Here is a 24,376-nt window from a genome sequence, read left to right as displayed (position 1 = left end):
TTTAAAAATACATCGAAATTATAGGCATAAATTCAAAATATGTTCAGGGAAATGGAAATTATTTTTTTTCTTGTTTTCTCTATACATACATATATGTAAATAAATTGAAAATATAAGTAAATTTCAAAAAATTATAACAATTTTTTTAGTCAATGTTTCTCTTGCAATTCAAATTAAAATAATCTTGTGAAATTTTCAATCTCAAGATTAAGTATTTAATCTAAAAATTTAAAACCAAATCAAAATTAGATATTTTCATACTTATGTACATATAAGTATGTACAGTTAATTAAAAAACTTTCATCAATGTGCTTTAAGTTTTATATAAAATAAAACTGATTGGTTGATCATCTATTGGGAGCCTAGGTTAAATTTTTTCCTTTAGAGTGTCTGGGGTCTTTAAAAGTTAGAATGAATCGTAATCCTTTTGCTAATAAAGAATAAGTTGTGCCTAATCTAATTTTCAATTACAAATAAATAATTACTTAATTGAGTATTGAACCCAATTATTTTAAATAACTATTCCATGTATCTATGTTCCATGCATGTATATCTCATACTACACGTCCTAAGTCAAAAAATTTCACTATCTCTAAATACATACATTCATATGTACACTTTTTCCGTCAAAGAAATTACCTAAGAAACTTACCTAACTTGTTTATGTGTCATATAAACGCTTCTATTTAAGCATTTAATTATTTTGTGCGACAATATTTTTTTTACTACAATTTAATAAATAAAGCTTGAAAGTCATAAAGTAGTTTTATAAGCCTTTGATTTTTAATTTTTAAAAATTCTTCTTATAATTATAATAAATTTTTCCGCCTTTTTTAATTTTTAATAAAAAAAAATACTTATTAACATTGACATCTGGGTAAAATGAAAACTTTTACGTTGCATGTTTTTCAAAACCGGTTACTGAAAAAAATTACCAGAAGCGTTTATTTTTTTTTTTTCATTTTTACAAAGCACACACAACAAAAGAGTCCTATAAATTTTGCAGTCAACTTTCTCTAATTACACCTTCATTTTTTTCAACAAAATTAAAATAAAATGAAAAATATATTTTTTTCTCGTCCCAAACTCTTTATAGTGATTACATACGATTCATAAAACAAAAAATTCACTTCAGTGTAACAAATATCCAATTTATAATAATAACAAAACTTAACATGTTTACCCAATCTTTAAAATACACGGTTATTTAGTCAGTTTATCTGAATAAATTACGGTACATTATCTATTTAAGTGTTGAAAAAATTAAAGGCTTCAAAAATTTTCCATATTCTCAAAATATTAGTAAAGACAAAAACACAGAGAGAAAGAGAGAGAAAAAAGAAAGCAACGTTTTTCAATGGCATTTTTCCAATAATTGTTTTTATTTTTTTTCCTCTTTGTTATTTTTTTGTCTCTTTTTTTACCTTCTGTCGTAACTCGTAGCGATCTCTAAAATTCCCTCCCCTTGTTGTAATCGCACTTACTTGTTATGTTTATTTAGATAACACGGCAAGAGTGAAAGTTTTACAGTTTATTTTTTTTTACCACAATTTTTTTTTTATTTCGTTTTATGATTATTATTTTTTTTAACTGGTTTTTTTGTTATTGAAAACTTATTCAAGCCAGGTTCAATACAAAAATGAGGAAAAAAGAAAACAAAGAAACAATACTAAAAAAAAAACAAGCACACAAAAAATTCAAGTAAATTTTCAAGTAAAATCTCTAGAGTCTACCCAATGATGGGAGCACATACACACTTTTCATACTTAATATGAATAAACGTTTATATTTTGTAGCTTTCTTTATATTCATGTACAAAAATACGATTAATTCATTCAATTTTACTGTTATTTAAATGTTATGAGAAAAAAATAAACAGCTTTTAAGGTAGACAAGAAGTAACAATAGCGATTTTTAACTTTCTTTCTCAAATTCATAAAAAACAGGAAATATTTTTAAACAAATAACATTTAAAAATTATTAAAATATTTTTGAAAAGCACAATTTTGTTAAAATATGGGTTCAAAAGTTGCAAATTTGTGAAAATTTTTATTATAAATTTGACAAAAATCCTAATTTGTTGTATAAGCATAAAAGTGGTAAGTAGTAAAAGCAAGAAATTTCTTTTATTACTTACTTAATTTTTAAAATATTCAAAAGTGAAATTTTAAAATCGAAAATTATGGCAAAATAAAATATTTATGAAATTCTATTTCAAAAAGTCCTTATTTGAAATAGCAATCAAATTCATTAGTAAGATTTTAAACATTTTTGATGAACCTGATTTCACGAGAAAACTAGTTAATTTGATGGAAAAAAACTGTTGATAACTGGGTGTAAATTTTTTCAAATTTTCAAATGTTAACTAAATTAATATTTCTCAACGTATAAAGGGTTTTAAAGAGGTGCGACTTGTGAGTAGATAGGTATACATAGAAATATATGAATGTATATAATTTCACTGAAGTATCATGTTAGACACTGAAGTATCTTTTCTACAAATCTAAGAATTTATTGTAAAGTTTAATTTTTTTTTAACTTACATGTGCTAATATTGTATAATTTATTTAATATTTTCTAATTTAATTTAAGAGTACCGTCTAATTGTTTCGACTTTGAAATTTTTTTTTTTGATATTGTTGTTTTGCACTTCTTTTTTTTAGTGCTTTAACATAATCATATATGTATGTACAATTGTGTGTGTATATACTTGGATAACATAAATAATAACATATATGAGAACATAGAAGTAATTAATTTATCGTATACCTACAAATAGATATAGATAAAAAAAATATTACAAAATTTCACACTTTAGTTTTAGTAAACCAGAAAAAAATATGCTTTTATCGATTTTATTAATAGAACAAATTTAAAATGATTTGTACTAATTAAAAACACCTTCAACTCATTTTAAATTAGTACATTTAATACAACAAAATTGTTTGATTTAAGATTTTTTTATGTCAGCGCAAAAGTTGCTTATAATAGAGGAAATAAAAAATTTTACACTTAGTAGATTCATAGCATAATCGAATTTAAACCGTTGTATAAATTGTGTATTGCAAGCTTGTGAATTTGTGAAAATTTTCAATTGTTTCATTTTAAGTCGTAATGATACTTTACGTATTTGTGATATAAGGTATTATTAAAATTAAAATTATGCTTAATAATACTTTAACTTTTAGAAATTGGTCTATTAAATGCGCTTTAGCGATATCAGCTAATTTAAATTGGATTTGAACTGGAACAAATTATCGGACCAATATAATTAAATTGACTTTCTTATCTCAGGTACCTTATTAACTACTCATTAAGTATATAATTTACAGTATGCAGATGTTGGGCAAACATTTTTCATAAATTTTGCTGAGAAGCGGACGGTGTTCTACACATAAAACATTAATCAAATCGAATAATGGGGCTTATTTTCAGTATCAAATCAATAAGTAATAATTATCGTAAAAAGTTCGATATTATTATTATAAACATGAACCAATTAATACAAATGATTCGCGTCTATGATTAAAGTTTCGAAATTTTTACGATAAATATCACTATCACTTGTTGATTCGATACTCACAACATCGAATAAATAAAATTGGTTGACATTTTTTATTAAATATTACTTTACTTACTTTTTCTATTTTTCAACAAATATAACGCCAAAATTATAATTCCAATTATTGGAATTGGCACCAGTACATAACTAGATTCTATTGTTATTTCTGAATTAAGAATATCCATTTTGTATGCGAAGTTTGTTTGTTGTTCCAATCGTTAAAAAAATATTCTATTAATTTTTTTTTTTAAATTTCTTTCAATTATTTTTTCAATACAATTTTTTTTTTTTGAATTCTCAATATTGAATTAAAAAATATGAAAAATATGTCATTTATGTACAATTTTTGGAAATTTATTCACATTTATTATTTCTGTATTAATATGATTAATTGTTCTTATTTTGTTCACTTTTTTATAATTAAAAATCACTACAAAATAAAAAAAAGGTAAGTATACATAAATTTATATAATTTATAAAAAACTACATTAAAAAAATTTTAATTTTGCTCAAATATAGAAATTTTATGGGATATTTTCATTAAAATTTTTTATGTGCAACAATTTTAATAATTCAGTGGAATTTTTTAAATTTACACATACAACACTATATTATTATTTTTATTAAATTATTTTAATTATTAAGTTTTATTATATACGCACAATAATTATTAATTATTATTCCTTAAGAATTTAAAATACATATATAATTTTCAATTGAAAATAAATTGGCGCCAAATTGAAAATGGTGTGCGCTTGTATATTTGTAAATACACATAAGATATTGTGCATCTATGTAATTATGTTTTGTTGTTATTTTTATTATTAGATTTTTATTTTTACATGAATTACTTATACATAAAATAAGCAAGATTTATTATCTGACTATCCGAAACGAGGTTAGCAAACAACAAAGAACCTTTTACGACTGAAAATAAATTTAACTGAGAAATAATTTTTATATTGCAGCTGCTGCTAATTTTTAAAAGAAACGAAATTTTTTGATTTGCCTTCTGCCTACATATCTATACAATATCAAACAGAGTACATACATACAACGCTCTTGTAATAAAATATTTTAAAGAATAGATTTATTTTTTATTATTATTGTTTTTTTTTTTCAATTTTTTTATTTCTCTGAATATCCTTTTTCATAGAACCTATAAGACTTTATAATATGAACAGAACATACACACACGTGTGTGTATGTATACCATACCACGTGTGCAAATGAATGTGCACAAAAAATTTCAAATTTAAAACTATAATAAAGATTTTTTTTATATATGTACATATTATGAAGTCTGCCCTCATGTTTGTTGAAATTTAAAAATCTTCGACGCATAAAGCAAAAACAAAACAAAAAGAAGAAAATTATTTCAATGAGAACAAAACTGAAAAAAAATTCCAATTCTTTTTGAGTTGTTTGGTACAGTAGGTTATGTACCTACTGTGAATCTTCAAACTTACAAAAACATACTATTGGAATTTATGTATATGAGTGTATAATAACAACATAACATATCTATATATTTATAATATCTATAAAGTCAGAATGATAATATGTAGAACATAAAAAAGAACAAATTCTGAAATTTCTCAAACAACCAGACAATAAAAAAAACATAAAAAGTAACCGGTTTTTCAAATGGAATGTAAGCTTATATAATTACTTATAATGCACATAAATGCATACATACAAACATGTATGTATAAAAACTAACACACATGAAGGTTTATTTAACAACATGAATTATTTCTAAATAGGAAGAAGGTAAGAAACCTACAAAAATTCAATACCACAGTAATAATGACACAGTCTGTAAGAAAAAAAAATAATAAAAAGGAAAAATTAGAAAAGAAAACAAAAAATATATGGACATGTGCAAAGTTCAATAAACAGACGTTTCCTTTGCAGATGTTGCTAAACATACATAATATACTTATATAATTTATATAAGTATTTATGTATATGCAAAAAAATGTATATATGTTTGAATCTTGTCGAAAAGCACGTGAATTTTGTGAAAAAAATTTTTTTGCCTCTTTTATTGTAAGTTTTTATGCAATCATTTTTTTATCATAGTGAGAATTAATATATTGAAGACATGCACGCATAACTTGAATTATGTGCAGCAACAGAAGTTTATTATGAAAAATCCCAAAATTATCTTTCAGGACATTAGGGTAAACAATGTTTTCGGCCTATTGTTTTAATTCATCTTCTGCCTTTCAGAGAAGAAATACACTTCTCAACCGGCTTTCAATATGAGATATTTTTTATTAAATCATAGGCTGGACAAAAACTATGTAGGCATACATAATTTCGCGCTTAGATTTAGATATTGCTACTCTTTTTCAGATTAATATTTGAATTGTACGGTAAATTAATGAAATTTTTAATTTATGCAAAATATTCTCTCGGATACAACAGAGAAGTTTAAATTATTTGTACATTAACTTTAAACATTTTATACACAAACACATTTTAATTTAGTGATGTAATTGAATATTTTTTTAAATATCGAAACATTAAAAAAAACAAAATTTTTTTATTATCCAAAAAAATTTAAACAATGACGTCAATCGATTACTATACAATTAAATTCAGGTTATTATAGCAAATAAATTTAATTTTAATATTTGAAATTTGTTATTTGTTTATAAAATTTCAGAAAATTCCCAAGCTTTTCTATTTTTGTTTATTTAAACGAATTCAATAAATATTTAATATAGCCACCTACATATTAAATAAACAAACCTATGTACATACATATATATAATATAATATATAATATTAAACAATTATTAAATTAATATTTTTAAATAAAATGTAAGAATGGTTGTGTATGCATGTGTGATTAGGACAAAAATAACGAAAGCAACGAATTCTAATTATTTATATAAGTTAATATTTAAATAAATAAAATTGTGTACTATTATGCATAGGTAAGTATATAGATTAATAGGCACATTTATGTGCATGTTTTCAATTAAATTTTATTTTTTAATAATTTTTCAGTATAATGAAAATTAAATATAAATAAAATTTTAATACTTGGAGGAAATATCTGTGATAATAAGGAAAAAGAATATAAGTGGTCTACTTAGCACAAAATCTAGACATTATCTGAAATTTTATTCAATTCAGAACATTCCAATTTGGTGAAATCTAATAAAGAAAAATTGTACATGAGGGACTCTTAAGAAAATTTAATAATAAAGAAAACAAAATTTAATTCAAGCTACGAATTTTGACTTCAATTCTATAAAGCGCGCAATAATTCACTACCTCGAAACCCTTATCCTTACATTCCATTTGGTTCAACATAAAACCTGTTGCATTATTATTTTGGGAACGAATGAATGGGCAAAACCGGCTGAAACGACACACACATCAACTTCATCCTATATTTTTTCCATTTATTATTGAGTTTTTCTTTTCTTTTGTTGTTGTTTGTTCTTAATTTTGTTTATTTAGTTTAATATTTACCTTTAATTTGTTGACTATATTGTTTTCAATTTCGAACTTTAACCAGAGGAAAAAAAACAGAGAAAAAACAATAAGAACAAAAACACTTATAAAATACAAAGAAACACAATGAATCATTCATGACTGTTGTTGCTATATTTTAATAGTTTGTTAATGTTATAAATATTGTAGTAAATAACTTGTTACATGGCGGATTTTTATTAATAAATATGTTCTTTAATTTGTTCTCCTTATTAATTTGAAATTGTTTGCACATACTTTAATATTTTAATTATGCAATAGAAAAACATAAAATTTTAATAAAAAATATTTTTTTAATGTATTTTATTTACTTAAAATACTGCAATAATGTTATATGACCGTCTACACATTCAAATATTTTATGTAATATTGTGAATTCAAATAGAATATGTAAGTAATTTAATAATTTGCATATGATAATAGAATTTTAGAAAAAATTATTAAAAACGTACATAACTACTGAAATGAAATTCTGAATTGCGCATTCTGAATAAATGAATAAATTTAAAGTCATAACAATAGACGCGTCTTAATTGTTAAGCTTTCAAAACAAGTAGTTTTTTATATAGCCTTAAAAACACCATATTTATCACAAATATTTTGAAAAAAAATATGCGCCTTATCTCTAAATCTAGAATTCTAGTTCAAATTATAAAATAAAAAATATTTATGTAAATATGTAAATATTATCAACTTAGTTTTATAGATTACAACTAATTAAGAATGTACGCATGTGTGTCTCATAATCATATGATCCTCTTATGCTAAGTACACGTATAGTACCTATTAGACTGTTATTTACTACTACTTTAATAAATATTTATGATAAAAAAAAATAAACTTGTGGTAAATTACCGATAATGTTCTAATGTTATGTACAAAAATAAATAAATATGGAATGTATATATTTTTATGATGAAAGAATTCATCGAAATTTCATATTTCAATTAAGTTTTTCGATTATATTTAGCAAAATAACAAATATTTACTATCTTTTGTTTTTCAAGTTCAAACGTCTCTTGACATTATTTTTATAATTTGTATTTATAAATAATAATGAAAACATTTATGCTTACTTAATGTTGTCATATGAACGAGCAATATGCTCAATAAAAAAGGGCAATAAATTATTTTTAAAATAATATTCAAAACATACCCTCATATGTATATATTGTACGTACGTATATACATATATATATATATGAATATTTCTAATTGAATTATTTTTTTATTTCAATAATTTTATTACCACAATTTTTTTTATTGAAAATGTTCTAGAAGATTGGAACAATTAATGATATTTTAAGGTAAAAATTTTAATATGTAAATGAAGTGCCTATGTATTTAAGTACTTAAATAATATTGAAATATCTTTAGATCGTATGGAAGAAATTTTAATGGACTCATTAACTTGGTGCAATATATAACGAATCCTTTATAACCTGAGAAAAATTAATTTTTACCAAGCCATTTGTTGACCAGTAAATTTTTATTTTACAAACGAACCTTATACCTAATTTTGGCTATTCATTATAAGTACGTATGTATGTATAAAAATTTCAACTGTATATAAAAATAATTCAAAATCCAAAACTAATAAAAAATATTTTATTTGTTGAAAAATAGCTTTAAAATATCAGGTCTAAAATATAACAAAAATTCATGTGTAATTTGACAAATAAATAATGTCAAAAATTGCTTAGCAAGTACTTGATGCCGGCATAACAGTATAACAATTCTCATTTATTATACATAATTTTCATTTAAATTATAATTTAAATAATAGATTTTTTAGCTCACTCCAATTCTATTAAGTGTTATATATTATCTTACTTCGAAAGAAGTACAATTTTAAAATTAAATTAAAAGGAAATATGTATTTTAAACTCTAGGAATTAATACAAAAAAGATTGTTTAGATAAAAATGAGTTCGTGCTAGTGTGTCAAATGTGTAACATTTTATGTTTGGGTCTGTGCGTTTATTTTTTTGGATTCTAATTGATACGATTTTAATTCGTACGAATTTTTGACACTATCATTATTTTTTGATATTATCAATTCCTTTTTGAAATTACTTTTAAAAATTCCTAATAATTCAATCTTTTTTGTTTTTTATTTAATCGTATAACAATTTCATTATTTCAAACTGCATTCCTTTCTCTCTCTCTCTCTCTCTTTCTCTCTTTTTGGAATTAATTTTTTGCTCCTCTACAATTCTTATTCGATTTTTTTTTATTAATTTTATTAAATTTTTTTATATTTAATACAAAATAAAAAAATAAAATATTCATAATGTGAACATACGTTCATACACATATAGTATAACATTTAAATAAATTAAATTGTTATAAAATTTCGTGATTACATAGTATTTTTAGATTTTTTTTTCTTAAATCATATGATTTTTCATTTTACTTCGATTTTTTCTTTTTTTACTCTGCCACTAATTTTCTTTCTGTGTACACCTATTTTCTCAATTTCTTTCAAAAGTTTTTATATAAACACACATATGTACATATGTATATACAAAATATAGCGAAAAATATTCAAATGAATGTTTTTACAAAAAATAAATAAGAAAAAAAATATAACAACAAAACGAAATCTAAAATAACCTTTACATATTTTATTTACTTATTATTTTAATATGTATGCGCATAATATTATGTTATTTATATAGGTAGTCTAGGTAGTCATTTAATATACATACTTGTTTACATACAATAAGTATATGTACATACGTACGTACATATATAATTTTCGAATTTATTTTTATAATTTTATCGATATAGACACCACACCAAAACTGAAAATAAGGTTAACTAAAATGTGTTTATGATGATTTTTTAAGTATTTTATTTTAAATAAAAAAAATGGTGAAAAATAAGTATAAGATGTTAGGAGTTTTAAAATAAAGAAAATTTAAGTGTTCAATATCATATTTTAATCACATTTGCAATTAAACTCATCATAAAATTTTAATTATAATTTTATAAAAATTAAATATTTTATTAATATTTTTACTATGAATTTTAATATATTTTATGAAAACATAGAATTAAAAATTTAGAACATTATATGAATTGAATCTATAAAGTAAACTCCAACTATGTACATACATATATAAGATGATATTATACAACGCTACACACCACAATTACGGCGCACAATTTTTGTTATTATTTTTTTTTAAATAGATATTATGTGAACATAAATATATACATATAACCATACATAGTAGATAATATATTATTCTGTGTATACATATGATTATCTATATGCATTTACATAAATGTAGGTAGGTATATTGCTATTTTCATATTATTTATTTTATAAGATTAAATGTTAGGTATTTTCTAGTTTTTTTCTTCATTTCTTGAGATTATGTGTATTTTGCGCGATATTGTAGTTGCTTTGCTACAAAATTGTTTATTATAAGTTTGAAAAACAAATACATATATGCATATGTATATATACATGAGTATATATCAATATAATATATTTTTCTTATGTGAAATAAAAAAGAAAACACCTATCTGATGTAACATTTTAGTAGAAATTTATAAAAAAAAATGAATAAATAAAATTTTTTATATTTGTCACACAATTTTCATTTTCAAATATCGTCGTTTTATTCAATATTTTTTATAATTTTTATTTTTATTAGTTTGTATAATATAATTATTAATTTAATTCAATTAATTGTAAGTATTTTTAAAACATTTTATTCAAATTTAATTTTTTATTATTTTGAATTTTAATTTTATTTAATTATTTCTATTAAAATGTTATGATAATAATATGCGGTCATTTGTACTTATGTTTAAGTATTTCTTTTATACTAAAATTATAGTTACTTCTTTAATGTAACTATATATGTAATTACTTCTTAAGTAGTGAATAGCAAGCACGTGTATGTAACTTGACAGCTGTTACTGGCCTATTACAATATGGCTCTTTATTCCTCTTATTTTTTTTAATGTTTATTGTGTTTATTTTTCTTTTAATATTCTCTCGTATGTAGAGTATTTTTGGTATTCAATCAGAATCGTCGTGTAATCAATAATGCAATCAAAATTAAAATTGATTTTTATTGAATTTTTGTTTTTTTTTTTTCATATATATAAAAAGTCGCCGAAATTTCAAAATTTTGACACTATATATTATGTTGTATATGTATATATATACAATTCAGCTAAAATATATTTTTAAAATTAATCACTGATAAAATCTTAACTAGTTCATGCTATTTAAGATACTACTAATATGCTTGTAAGTATGTATATACTTCTGTAATTTATAACTTTGAATGAATTTGAGTAGCAATTTTAGATGCAAATTTAGATTTTCGATAATCTAAAATAATATTTGTTTTAATTTTGTTTTTTTTCTTATTCATATAAAATGTTATATTTAATTTTATAATTTATTTTTTGTTTTTTTTTTTTATATTTATTTATATATTTTCGCTCTGTATACATGTAAAATATAGAAATTAATTTTTATTACTTATAAGATTCGCAGTTACGAGAAAAAAAATTATTAAATTAAAAATATTTTAAGAAGATTTTAAAAAACTTTTTTTTTTTGAAAATTTAAAAAAAAAAAATTAAAAATTTTTATTTTACTCTCTTCGAAATCGAACCGAAATTGTTAACTTTAATGTCAAACAGATTTTATAAGACTGAAATTGAAAAAGTTTTGTATTTCGATTTTTGCATGACTGTATTGACTACACACCAATCCAACCACACTGTACTAACGGTGAAGTGGTCGGTCGATGAGTTCTCGTTTTTATGTTTCTCTTTAGTTTGTTTTTTTAATTTTTTTTTCGTTTTACTTCATGCCAATTTTCTTATACATATTGTTGCTTTTTTTGTTGTTTTTCATATTTTTATTTTTGAACCGTTGTGAAAGCTTTTTTTTTGTAAACATTTTCATTTATTTTTCATTTTTTTTTAATTTAATAAAAATATAAAACACACAAACGCACACACATGCAATGGAATCTTCTTATTTATAAAGACGAGTTGTTCATTTTTATGTTTTTTGCTTATTTTACTAATTGTACACATGCCATACAATAAATTAAAACTACAATAATAAAAGACTTGGTTAACTTATCATTAAAAGCTTTTGAATTTTTTTTATTTTGTTTTTATTGTTTTGTGTGGAGGAGAAAAATTTGTTTTGTTTGTTACGAATACGATTTAAAATGTAATAGACAAGAGCTTTTGTATATATGAAATAAAGGTGCGTTTACATTCAATGAAAAGTACTATACAAAATAATAAAAAAAGCTATGAGCAAAAAATGTACTATAAGTTTAGCAAAGAAAGAAAGAGAAAAAAATAAAAAAAAGTCTATTTCTTTTTTTTTAAATTTTAAACAATTGTAAATTGTACTTCAGTATTGAGTTCATATGTACCAAAAAGGCTGTTTTCGCACTAAGGGGCAATTTGCAATTAAACGAATAAATTTTCCATGAATTTGCCTGAGGTTATTGTGACACAAACACAACATAAGTAATAACTTATTTGCCTTTTATTAAGAAATGTAAAATTTACTTTTTCCCTCTTAATTTATTACTATTTTCTCTACTAATTTAATATATAGAAATATACTGAATTCAATGTAAGATATTAAGATCTTAAAAAGATATATATACATATATACTCGTAAAATTCAGAATACTTAATTGTCTCTAATTTGATTTTGAAGTTTTTTAAAAGTGGGTCCACAAAGCTTGGTGTATTCGATAATTTTAAACTTAAAATTTTATTTTTCTCTTTAGTTTTGTGTTGCGGAAAAGTAAATTTAAATTATTCCGAAAATTTGGTTTCTTTTAAAAATTTTTTAAAAGTGTGAGACTTTTAAGGAATATAGCAAAAAATGAAGCTCAAACCTCAATTGTCTATAAAAAAACCACAAAGATAATAATTATAAGTCAGCAACTTTAGCGTTTAATTGTTGCAACGTATTGCAACAATTAAACGCTAAAGAAAAAATTACATAACTAAGTAGTACTAAAAATCAAAACATTCAGTATTTAAAATATTGTAAAATAACTTTATTTACTTGCTATTTAATTGCATAGGAAAAAAATAGTACAGAGCAAAAATTATGTTTAAATTCACTAATATTGATATTTTTAGCGCATATTAGCGATAAATTTTTCCTTATTTTCACAATTTCTTGTTTCCTTATATTTTCTTTAAGCAGAATACTGTAACAGCAACATTTTCTTATTTCCTTTTTTTTAAATTAATACCAATGTGAAATTTAAACAAGTTCAAATTTTATATAAAATTTTCCTTTCATTTTTGATCGCACCATTAAAAATACATGCATACTGGAAATTTCAAACCGGATTCTCTAGATCAATAACACTTATACTCGTATGTATGTATATACTCGTACGTTTTAGTCGATGCGTATCGTAAAATCGAAATTAATGTGATTAGATTTCATTATCACTATCACTTTTACTTCATCAACAGATCATCCCACATTAATGTAAAATAAAAATTAATAATTACGATATCAAATTAAAAATTAATTTTTGTATTTATATGTAAATGTCTACGTATATATTTATATGTAAAATAAGAAAAACCAATACTACTTTTTCCTTTTTTTTGTCATTAATTATTTGCATAATACAAAATAAACATAAATCTATTAATACATATTTGAACTGGCGGAAGTTGAAGGTGAATTCGATACAGAACTCAAATTTCACTCTTTAATATCTTTTAATAATCAAAAAACAATAAAAAAAATATCCCACTTTATTGCTAAAAGAGAAATAAAGTTACCATCCCTTTACTATTATTGAAAAATTTTCAAACTTAATTTTCGTTTTAATTATTTTAATAAAAATTTTTCTATCAAATCCGAACTTTAAGTTAGAATTAAAATTTAAACAGTTGAGATTTAAATTGAGGAAAATTTAAAATTGCTTACTTACAGGCGCAATACATGAAATTTTATAACAAACGTTAAGGATTTTTAGAAATCTTTTACATAAAATTTGTTTTTTAAATAATTTTATTTATTTTAACATTTTACAATTAAAATCTTACACGTTCGCTAAGAATAATTCAAACAAATCTTATTCATTAATTATATTATTAAATGAAAGTAATAGTGTTATACAAGAATGCAAATAGAACACACTTTTCTATTAGTATTTTTTGTTATTAGGATTCCATTTATTCCTTACTTCCGTAATACGATTTTGATTATTGTTATTCTTAGTTTAGTCATATTTTCAATATTTTGTTATTGAGATGTCAACAAAATCATAAAAATTACTAAGATAAATTTCCCTATAAAACTATTTAATAAAAGCTGTTTTTAGAAAAATAATTAAAATTAAATAAAATTTCGAAAAAAAAAATATTTTCTTGCTTTTAAATATTTTATGATTCATTATTTGAAGTCTGCGGTGGTAATTTCTCATATTAGATTTTAATTAAAAATGTGACGTAAAATTTACCAACTTGGTGTCAATAATAACAAACTAAAACACACATATATGTACGTATGTGTATATGAGTATGTGTACAATATCAATAAAAGAAATTACTGAAATATTAGTAAGTTTTAGTTATTCTTGTTTATATTTTTCTTGTAGTATACTTTAATTTTATATTTTGATTGTTGATATACACGTATAAAAATATTTGAAAAAAAATACTAAAGCTAATAAATCGCCTTTTTCAATGAAAATTTTGTAAATTATCAACACAAGTGGTAAGTTCTGGAACGTTTTCATGATAACCTCGTTGCTAACCATTTTCAAGCCTCAAATTTTAGTCGGAAACTTATTTACTCGAATTTTATAATTTTGTTTTTTTTTTTTTTTTAAACTGCCGAAAATATTTTTTGTATATGCTGGTACCTTTATTTATTTATTTTCTTTATGCTCTACAATATGATGCATCCAACGTTTTTGTGTTGTTACAAAAAGTAAAGCGAATAAAAAACAAAAACCAAAAAAGTTAAACCAAAAATTTTTTAATGGCTAAATTTCCATTATTTTTTTATCTTATGTAAATTTATGTGTATACGAAAGTGAGATTGTAAGTTTAAATGGGTATATAACTGAAATGAATGATGGAAACTTTCTCTGATAAATATTATGACTGATTTTATAATCTACTCAAATGAAAGTAAATATGTAAGTATAATTAAATTAAATTATTTTTTCATATATAAAATTTGTGACCTAAACGAAAAAACAATTATAACAATAACCTTTCTGCATTAACTGTAATAAGAAAAGGGAAACTGATAAGAAATGGGAGACGATTTATAATCGGAACTCAATTTACTGTAAACCTTATGACGTTGCCTGTAATCAGTTCTCAAGATGCAATTTACATAATATTATTTGGTATATGCCCACATCGTATGTCTGACAGCTGGTTTTCAAAGAGTTGATTTGTTTCTAATTAGTTTTTTGATCACATTTTTTATAAACTCGTAAACTAAATTTATTTTCTGTACGTGTATGGGGGGATAATGGCTGCATTCTCATATTTTCCTTGACTGGTTCTAAAATTACAGGTTCTATACAATTAAAAAGATTCTTTTAATTTGTTATCAAGCTTAACGTCATATTGAGAAAACTTGAAAATTGTTAACCAAAGCAGAACATTGCAATTACATCAGAAGATGTAAAAAAGATTAATTTTAAAGCATCACAAAGTTTTTTTATGACAGCCACATTTTTTTTTCAATTTAAAAAAAGAAACAAAAAAAAATATATTACATTTTTTAACCGTCACTTTCTTTTTAATAAATAAAATAAATGAGTCAAATAAAAGTTGTTTTTGTGATTTTGGGGGATTACGTTTACCTCTTTTATCGTAAAAGACAGATTTAGTGGGTTTTTTCTTCTGCGTTTTTTATAAAAATAAAAAATTCCTTGCGTCCGTGTTATTCAATCAAATGAATTTCTATTTATTTTTATTTTTCTGGTTTTTCTCATTTTTAAAAAAAAAAATCATTATTTTTTTCATATATAAACTTAATTAATTTTATGAATAAATTTTGGATCATTAGAAAAGCTTAGTCTGTTTTGTGTTACACATCTAGTCTGAGGGTTAGCGATTTCATTTTTAGTACATTTCAAAACATATTAATATGTATAAATATAACTATTGTCGTATAGCCGTCAAAGGTTTAATAAACATTTCTATTAATTCATGTCAATGAATTAAGCTAATGGAATTTAATTTCTGTCCCATTCAAAGTTTTTCAAAGAATGAAAAAAAATTATGAAGAATCACAAAAATTTTATAAATGTAGAAGAACTTTCCTCTTAACTGAAAATTTTTGGACGCATTTTAGTTTGTTTAAGTATCTATGCAAATTATATGGTTTATGGTTTATATCAAAAACCTCAAATTTTTTAAAACGTAAAAGAATTTTCATCATCGTAAGTTCCAGAATGTTGTTCAACTTACCATCATTTATAGTAAAATTTTAATCGTTTGTATAGAATATAAGTGAAAAATTGATTTGGTATAATTTATTGTTTTTCATCTTCAGACATACTACACTCTACCTACATGACTTGCTTTTGGCTAAGTTACAGGTCGGATATATTTTCATTCGAAACTTTGTAAAGAACAAATTTGTACATACTTATGTACTATGTATCCATTATTATCGAAGTATTGCAACCATTAGTTTTATTAAATAATTGTTTTAATAATTACGAATAATAAACATGTTTGAAAGGCTTCGTATTGTAGGACCGCAAGTTGAAAAATTTCTAATTAAATAATTTAGATCATAGGAAATCTTCTTTTATATCAAAAACTATTAAAATGAAATGTGCTTTTTTAGAAAACCTTTATCAGTATCAATTTTTTATACTGGACGTACAGACATACATAAATTAATATTGTGAAATTTTAAATATTGGCTAGTAGTTATAACACTGGCACAATATAGAAAATTTGAAAATAGAAATAAAAAAAAAATTAATGAAAATAAATGATATATCTACATGCACACATTTGTGATTATATTTTTGTACATGTGCATGTTGTATGATGGCATAAGGTGTTTGACCGGTTGATTAAAACCGATTAAGTTCATATTTAGGTTTGTTTTATTTTTAACATATACTTTTCATTAGTTATTATTTTTATATGATTAAAATTGGTACATACATATACATATGTATACCCACATGCAATGTATACAAGGTGATTCTAAAAGAAAAGTTGGAAAAATATAACCATGGAAATTTTTCTCTAAAAAAATCTTAAAAATCTTAAATCTTTTTTTCAACAAAAATCTTAACAATAAAATTTTTCTCACAATATCTGTTCTGAAAAACTCAACTGTTTTTAAGAATGATTTTTCTACTCAAAAATTAATAATAATTAAGAATTTTAGCACCTAAAATTAGCAAAAATCAAAAATAGCGCGAAATATTTCCTTTATAATAAAATTTAATAAGGCCCTTAAAATCTTGGTATACAAATGTTTTTTTTTCGTATACATCCTGTACCATAAAAGATTTTTTATGACTTTTAGTGACTTGAATTGAAGTTGAAAAAAGTGGTCAAAATTCTTTAAAAAAAAATTTTTACTGAAAGTTTGATTCAAAAATTTCCTACGACATCAAAACAAAAAAAGAGAAAAATTTGTTTTTTTTTCTAAAATTAGAATGCTTCGCATTCCGAAAGTACATAAAATCAAATAATACTTTGATCCCAAGTCCTTTAAAAAACTTTTTGTTTGACCTTTCCATCTTTTTCGGAAGGGAAGTTAAATAAGCAAAAAACTTGAGCAAGTGCAAATTTCGTGGAAATTCTTTAAAACCCATGCATCTCGGGCTCCGTTGAGATTTCAACGAAGCTACAAACAAAAATGTTGTCTTTTTTCGATGCCAAAAAGGATGGCGTATAATATTGTACTCTTTACTGAACCACCTTGTATATACCTACATACTCGTATTACGTAAAGGCTTAACAATAATTTTCTATGGATAAATGTCGCGATGGTCAAAAACAATTAATCAAAAACTTAGAAATTAATAGTTAAATTTGAGAATTTTTTCTCTTATTTTTATTTTTGCGATGTCAAATAACAAATTAAATTGAGTATTTTTACACTTTTACTATCGTTTCATTTGATATTAATCAATGCGGATCTACGTCATAAGAAATGTTAAATTTCTATAGTAAATAAAAAAATTTGCTAATGAACCAGAATTTTGTTTTTGTTTTTTATGGCATGTTGTGTAACAGATATGTTAAATTTTGCGTCATCATAAATTTTTTTCCCAAAAACCAATTATATAATCTTTGATAAAATGTTGGAAACTCAAGTATTCCAAAAGACTACATATATTTTAAAAATAATTAAACTTGTTATATGAGTTACAGTTTATCCCGTTATTCTGTTTACTTTCAATCATTTCAGATTTAAATAGATATTAAACAAGTCCCGCAATTATTACTTAATCTCAACTAATATTTAACATTTTTGTGTTACAACTTTAGAAACCTGTGAAAGATTTCTAGAACATTTTAAAAAAAAAATATAAAGATCATAAATTCAGGAACACTAAACATTGAATAACATGGATCAATTTTGAATGCAACAGCTATCCTATAACAGACAGAACAATTGTCGACTTTAGAAATGATTTTCGATCAAACGATTCCAGAAAGAATAAAGTTTAAATATGTAAAACATAAGCTGCATAGACTTGAAGAATTATAGATCGACTGTGAAAAAAATTATACAACAATTTCAAAAAATAAATAATTTCAAGCGAAAAAAAAATTCTAGAAAGGCTTGACCCCATTAATTTTTTTTCTAAGTTTAATGGTTATAATTACCATAGATATTTGAATATATTTTTGAATTTATCATATCAAAATTTTCCTTAACACATGAAGCAGTTCAGGAAAAGTTTCGTAGTTACTACAATTATCAGAACCAAAATATTTAACTTATTACTGTAAAAATATAGGATACCAAAGGATTCTCTAATTTTTCTTCAACAACTTTTGAACCAAATAATAGTTGGAGTTTATTATTTAAACAAAGAATACAAATAACACCAGAAAAATTTGAAATTGATTGTAAAAATTAATAAGACATTCTTGAAATGAAAAGAGACGAGTTATACTTATCACAATTTAATATTAGCAGAACAGCGGAATTAAGTCATTTTCATTCTGTTTCTTAATTGATTTTCCCCTAATACAGTAAAGGTGCAATTCTACGCTAATTTAAGAAAAATGTTTTATTAATAATTTTTCCATTCTTTATTTCCAACATTTTCATCGAAAAGTTACCATATTTTACGAAAACTTTCAACATTCAACAAACAAAGATAAAACTACTTTAGTATATGGGTAAGAGGAGAGAGAAGTGCCTTAAAAATGAAAGAAATTAAGAAAATTAAATATTTTTCTTCGTTCTTTTTTTTTGTTCTCTTCTTCTGCAATAGATGACTGTACTGCAAATTAATTTCGTTAAATTGGATTCAAAAGCCCCTTAATGAGTAAGGAAAAGTTTACTTTCAGCAAAAAAAAGTAAATAACACACAAAAAAAAAGCATTTAAAACCAGATGTGCAAATTGAATTAAGCTAAAATGTTATTAAAGGAAAAATGAAATTTTCATTTATTTAAGATCAAAAGCAAGGCTGTAATAAACAAGGCTATTCATTGCAATTAATATTTTAACCCGTTACCTTCAATAGTGAGAATTATAACGTCATTTTATAAGAAAAGGTTTGAGATCAATCCGGATTTTTATTTTTTTTTTAATTTTAACTCATGAAGCCGCAAATATAAAAGATTAAAATGTTAATTTTCTTTATTGTTACGTTTTGACGTTGACGATACAAATAAGAAATTACTCGTAAGTTGGGTCAAGTCAAAGTTTTGTAAAGTAGCATATATTTGATTGCATACATTTAAGATGAGGCAAAAAAAACAGGTAGAGAGGCGCTAACACAAAGAGCAAATTTAAGGCTTTATTCCGTAATAAAACAAGGGACTTACGGTAAATAGTTGCTTTTATTCCGCTAGCTTTCTGCAATTATCGAAATTTTTAAAAGCTTGCAGTTTCGAAAATATAAGGAGCCGAAAATTCAAATTTTACAAATTTCGAGAGGCTATAAGAAGGTGGAAAAAATTTTTCTTGTAATAAAATAAATTTTTATTAATATCTACAAGCTGTTAAAATTTCAAACTCTATTAAGTTATAGTCTAGTAGAAAAACGATATCAAACATTTGAAGAAAACTAATTTTAGATAATAGGTAATTTTAACGGCAATTTTTCATTTTCACGCTAAACTACATTATGTCCCGGTATAGAAGCCAGTCACTAATTTTGTGTGTTTCAGAATTTAAAAATTGTTTGAGGTTTTCATTTCTTCTACAGGAATAAATTTTTATATATATATAAAATTTCAGCTTTCCATCTTAAAGGGTGTACAAGCTTTTTTTCGAAACTATTTTAGAAAAATGCTGAAAAATAACTTTTGCAAATAAAAATTTAATACAGAATTAATACTTAATACGAATAATTATATTTTGAAATCAAAAATATTAATCCTCAGCTAAAAATTTACAAGAAGTGTAATCTCTGAAATTTTGATCAATACATACAAGTTAATATAACATGTGAGTTGTTCTAATTTCACATATAAATGCCAACTAATTAATGTCAACCAACTAAAAGGTTCTCAATTTCCAATCGAAACATAAAATCTACTTTAGGTTCATCTTATATATATTAATAATCTTATATAATCATCTTATATATAGGTTAATCTTATATAATCAAATACAGTAATTTACTTGCATTTTTTGCATTTATTAGAAAACTATCACCGATTAAACTTGAAGTACATAAAATACACGTAAATAGAAATGAAGAAGTTACAATATTAAGAGCTCATTTTGTAAGTCTAATATCTATTAAAAAAGATAGTATACGCTGCAAATATATAAATGCATATTTTACAAAAAAAAATAAAATTCTGGTCTATTTGTTCAATAACTTGAGGGTTAATATTGTAAAAAAATGTTTTCTAACAACTTATAACAAGTTTTCTTGTCACATTGATATGCACATAGATTTAACGTAGATATGCACATAGATTACACATATGTACATATATTACATTAAAGCAAGACTAAAAATTTTCTTTATCTGTTAAGCACTTTCTTTAGACATCAACTATAGTTAAAATGAATATGTAGGTTGAAGTATTAAAAATACTTCAACAAGGAAAAAATTTTTATTTTATCATTTCAAAACTTGTAATAAATGATAACTTGCACAGTACCATGTTTTTTTCGTAATAATTAATACGAGTATGCACATAATACACATTAATTATCGCAACAAACTCATCTTAGACGCTCTAAATTTGCAGGTTTTCTGAAATACAGAATTTTGTAGCGTACAATCAAACGTCAAGCCTATTATCAAAGTTCAATTTGAAAGAAGACAGAAATAAAAACAAAATTCTGCAAATAAATATTTCTGCAAATAATTTTTATTAAAAAAACTAATATTTTTCCCATATATATTTAACGCATTTATCGGCTTTTACTGGCAAAATTGGCAGATACTGAACTAAATGTTGTATTGGGAACCTTTAACCTTTAAATTTAGTGCATTTAAAAGTAAAAGGAACAAAAAAGCGCAAAATTTCGGGAAATTTTGTATTCTGTATTTTTTTCAACAGACTGTGCGTCAAGAACGACCATTAATTTATTTCTATAAAAGATTTTTATAAATTTTTTTTAAAAAGCTGTCTTGTTTATTAAATCTATTGAAACTTATCACAAATAACTTAAAAATTTCCTTAAACATAACGTTAGTGTAAATTTTGTAGTAATGGCGATAACAAACGCTTTATCAAATATTTTTTAAATTCATTAAACTTGTGTTTTAATATGTATAACCTAAGTTTCTTTGAGTTTATGTTGACATATTTGGTATACATAAGAATTTGTATAGGTTAATAGATATAAACTCTTATCTTTATCTACACACAAAAATATGGTACAATTTTCAATGTTCATGTAATTTATGTTTAGCGAAGATTAATTGGTAAGACAATAGCCAGCATTTGTTTTTTGTAATTCTTTGTATTTATCTGTATTGAACACCATACCCTGTTTCTTATCTTGACTAGGATATTTATCTTAAGCAAAAATATATTGATTAGAATAAAAAAGAAAAAATAACAAAAAAATAATTTTATGACGAAATTTCAGTTTTAAATTAGTCGGCCACGTAGTGATATTAAAATTATAGTAAAGGTAGATTTTGTTTTAAAATATTGCATATAAGCTACGCATTTTACCAGTAAAGAAAGGAGACGTGAACGAAGAACCTTAAAAATAAAGAATACGTCCTTTCATATTTTACATTGATGTCTGTACTATCTTCGCAAGACAGAAGATAATACGAGTAGTAATTGAATTGTGGTTTCCATATTCACCCTATTAATTATATAACCAAATAATACAATTAACAAATTTCTTATTTTTGTAGGATGATGCAAAAGTTATATGAGAAATAAGGAAATGTGAATGAATTTATTTAGAAGTTACAATTAAGGGTACCGTTATGGCGCTTTAATCAACTCCCTAAATAATATTTCTTGTTGCAGCTCAACTTGCATCAAAACTTTATTTTATCAACACTTCACTTTATCAGATATGAAGTAATTTCATAATTAATATCTTGAAACATTTTTGATCTATTTATAATATGAATAAATTTTATAACACTTATACGAGTAATTGTTATAATGCGATTATAAAAAATATAAAAGATGAAAAAGTAAAAATAATGAATTTTACTTGTTTGAAGCGCATTTTAAATTTTACGTGCTGAAAGCGCAATTTCAAATATTTTACGCCATCATTTTTTTATTATTAATAAAAATATTTATTCATACTTACATATAAATAATTGAATAAATTACTTTTAATGTTTTCTTCTAGTTTCCAGTTTATACTTTTAATTGTTTGTACATTGTAGAAACTTATAATTGAAAAGTAAAATAAACTAACCTAGTACAACTTTTAAACCTAAGAAATTCATTTTAAATGGAAGAATTCAATTGACAATTCATAACTGTTATACAACGTTTAAATAAATCAGTTTACACATAATAAAAAGCAACAAGTTTGTCCATACACGATAACAATTAACAATCAACGTTATCATAGCGTTAGTCAATATTAAAAAAAAAGTTGTTCACCTCTTGAGAAATTTAGCATAAATGACATGTAAATTGCAATTAATAAAACTTCGGAATGTTGTCAATTTCATGTCAAAATGTTTAACAAATTTCTTGAGTTTTTGCCCTAACAAATTTTTTTCAATTAAAAATTTTTAAAACAAGTAAAATGCTTGTAATTGTTTTATATACGATTAGATTTGTGTAAGACAAACATAAGCAAATTAATGACCCGCTAGCAGGTAATTTTTTTGACTTAATTAAATTTTTTTTCTAATTGGTTTGATTTCGGTGTAATTGAAAATTTTTATTATAACCAATTAATCAACGGTAACACCCACTTTAGAAAATTAAAATAAATACATATTTGTTACTTTTGAGTGTTAAACTGTTGCTCTTTTGTTATCAGACAATTTGGTTAGAGTAAGCATTTAGCAAGAACTCCATAAAGCGTCTATTTAAAACTTCATTTAATCATAATATGTAGCAATCAATTTCTAAGGGAGACTGTCCGTATGACATATTATTAGTTTAATTTTATTTAACATTATAATAATAGCCAATTTTATTTCATTGAAGTAGCAAACTTTATTTGCAGCGGAAAATGTTCTTCTGGAAAGATAGGTATTATTTTCAAGTAATTTAAGATCATTTAAGAAAACTGCTGAAATTATTAATTATGACATTATTTTATGTTCGGTTGTTTTCTATAGAAAGTTACTTTATTACGATATCTATAAATTGAGCTATGCCTCACCATATACATATATGTATGAAAAATTAATATCAAGTTTATTTACAAATTGTTGTGACAAAGTGTTATCACGAATTTTCGTTACAATATCTAATATGCAACTCAACCCAAAAATATTATGTCACCAACCAACTTAACAACATTGCATAAAATATCTTCCGACTTACAAATATCATACACACATACATAAGTGTACATAAAATATTGTAATATGTTATATTTTAATCGCTAATTTTGTAATATGAATTTCTGGTTTTAGATTTGACTTGAACTCATAATTTTTACATAACCA

At 23.2% G+C, this 24,376-nt stretch overlaps 1 protein-coding gene across 5 annotated transcripts in view; it reads right to left on the bottom strand.

Annotated features, from left to right (window-relative positions):
- Window positions 1–24,376, bottom strand: part of LOC129618689 (uncharacterized) — an 82,651-nt gene that overhangs the window by 33,082 nt on the left and 25,193 nt on the right. Inside the window, exons 1-2 of one of the 5 annotated variants that reach the window (XM_055533594.1) lie at window positions 11,585–12,217; window positions 3,639–3,992 (exon numbers count right to left, since the gene is read on the bottom strand). The exons of 1 other annotated variant lie outside the window; for it this stretch is intronic. In XM_055533594.1, the coding sequence (XP_055389569.1) occupies window positions 3,639–3,747 (109 nt within the window). In that variant the 5' untranslated portion in view covers window positions 3,748–3,992; window positions 11,585–12,217. Of the gene's footprint in view, window positions 1–3,638; window positions 3,993–7,054; window positions 7,074–9,785; window positions 10,566–10,961; window positions 11,407–11,584; window positions 12,218–24,376 lie in introns of those variants that run through there. 3 more of the 5 variants (XM_055533591.1, XM_055533592.1, XM_055533595.1) reach the window with 3 other exon arrangements.

This window comes from Condylostylus longicornis, unplaced genomic scaffold, assembly GCF_029603195.1.
Source record: "Condylostylus longicornis isolate FDR11 unplaced genomic scaffold, ASM2960319v2 ptg000010l, whole genome shotgun sequence".
Taxonomy (NCBI): domain Eukaryota; kingdom Metazoa; phylum Arthropoda; class Insecta; order Diptera; family Dolichopodidae; genus Condylostylus; species Condylostylus longicornis.
The sequence above is the reverse complement of the archived record's forward strand: the minus strand, read 5'-3'. Positions and strand labels throughout refer to the sequence as shown.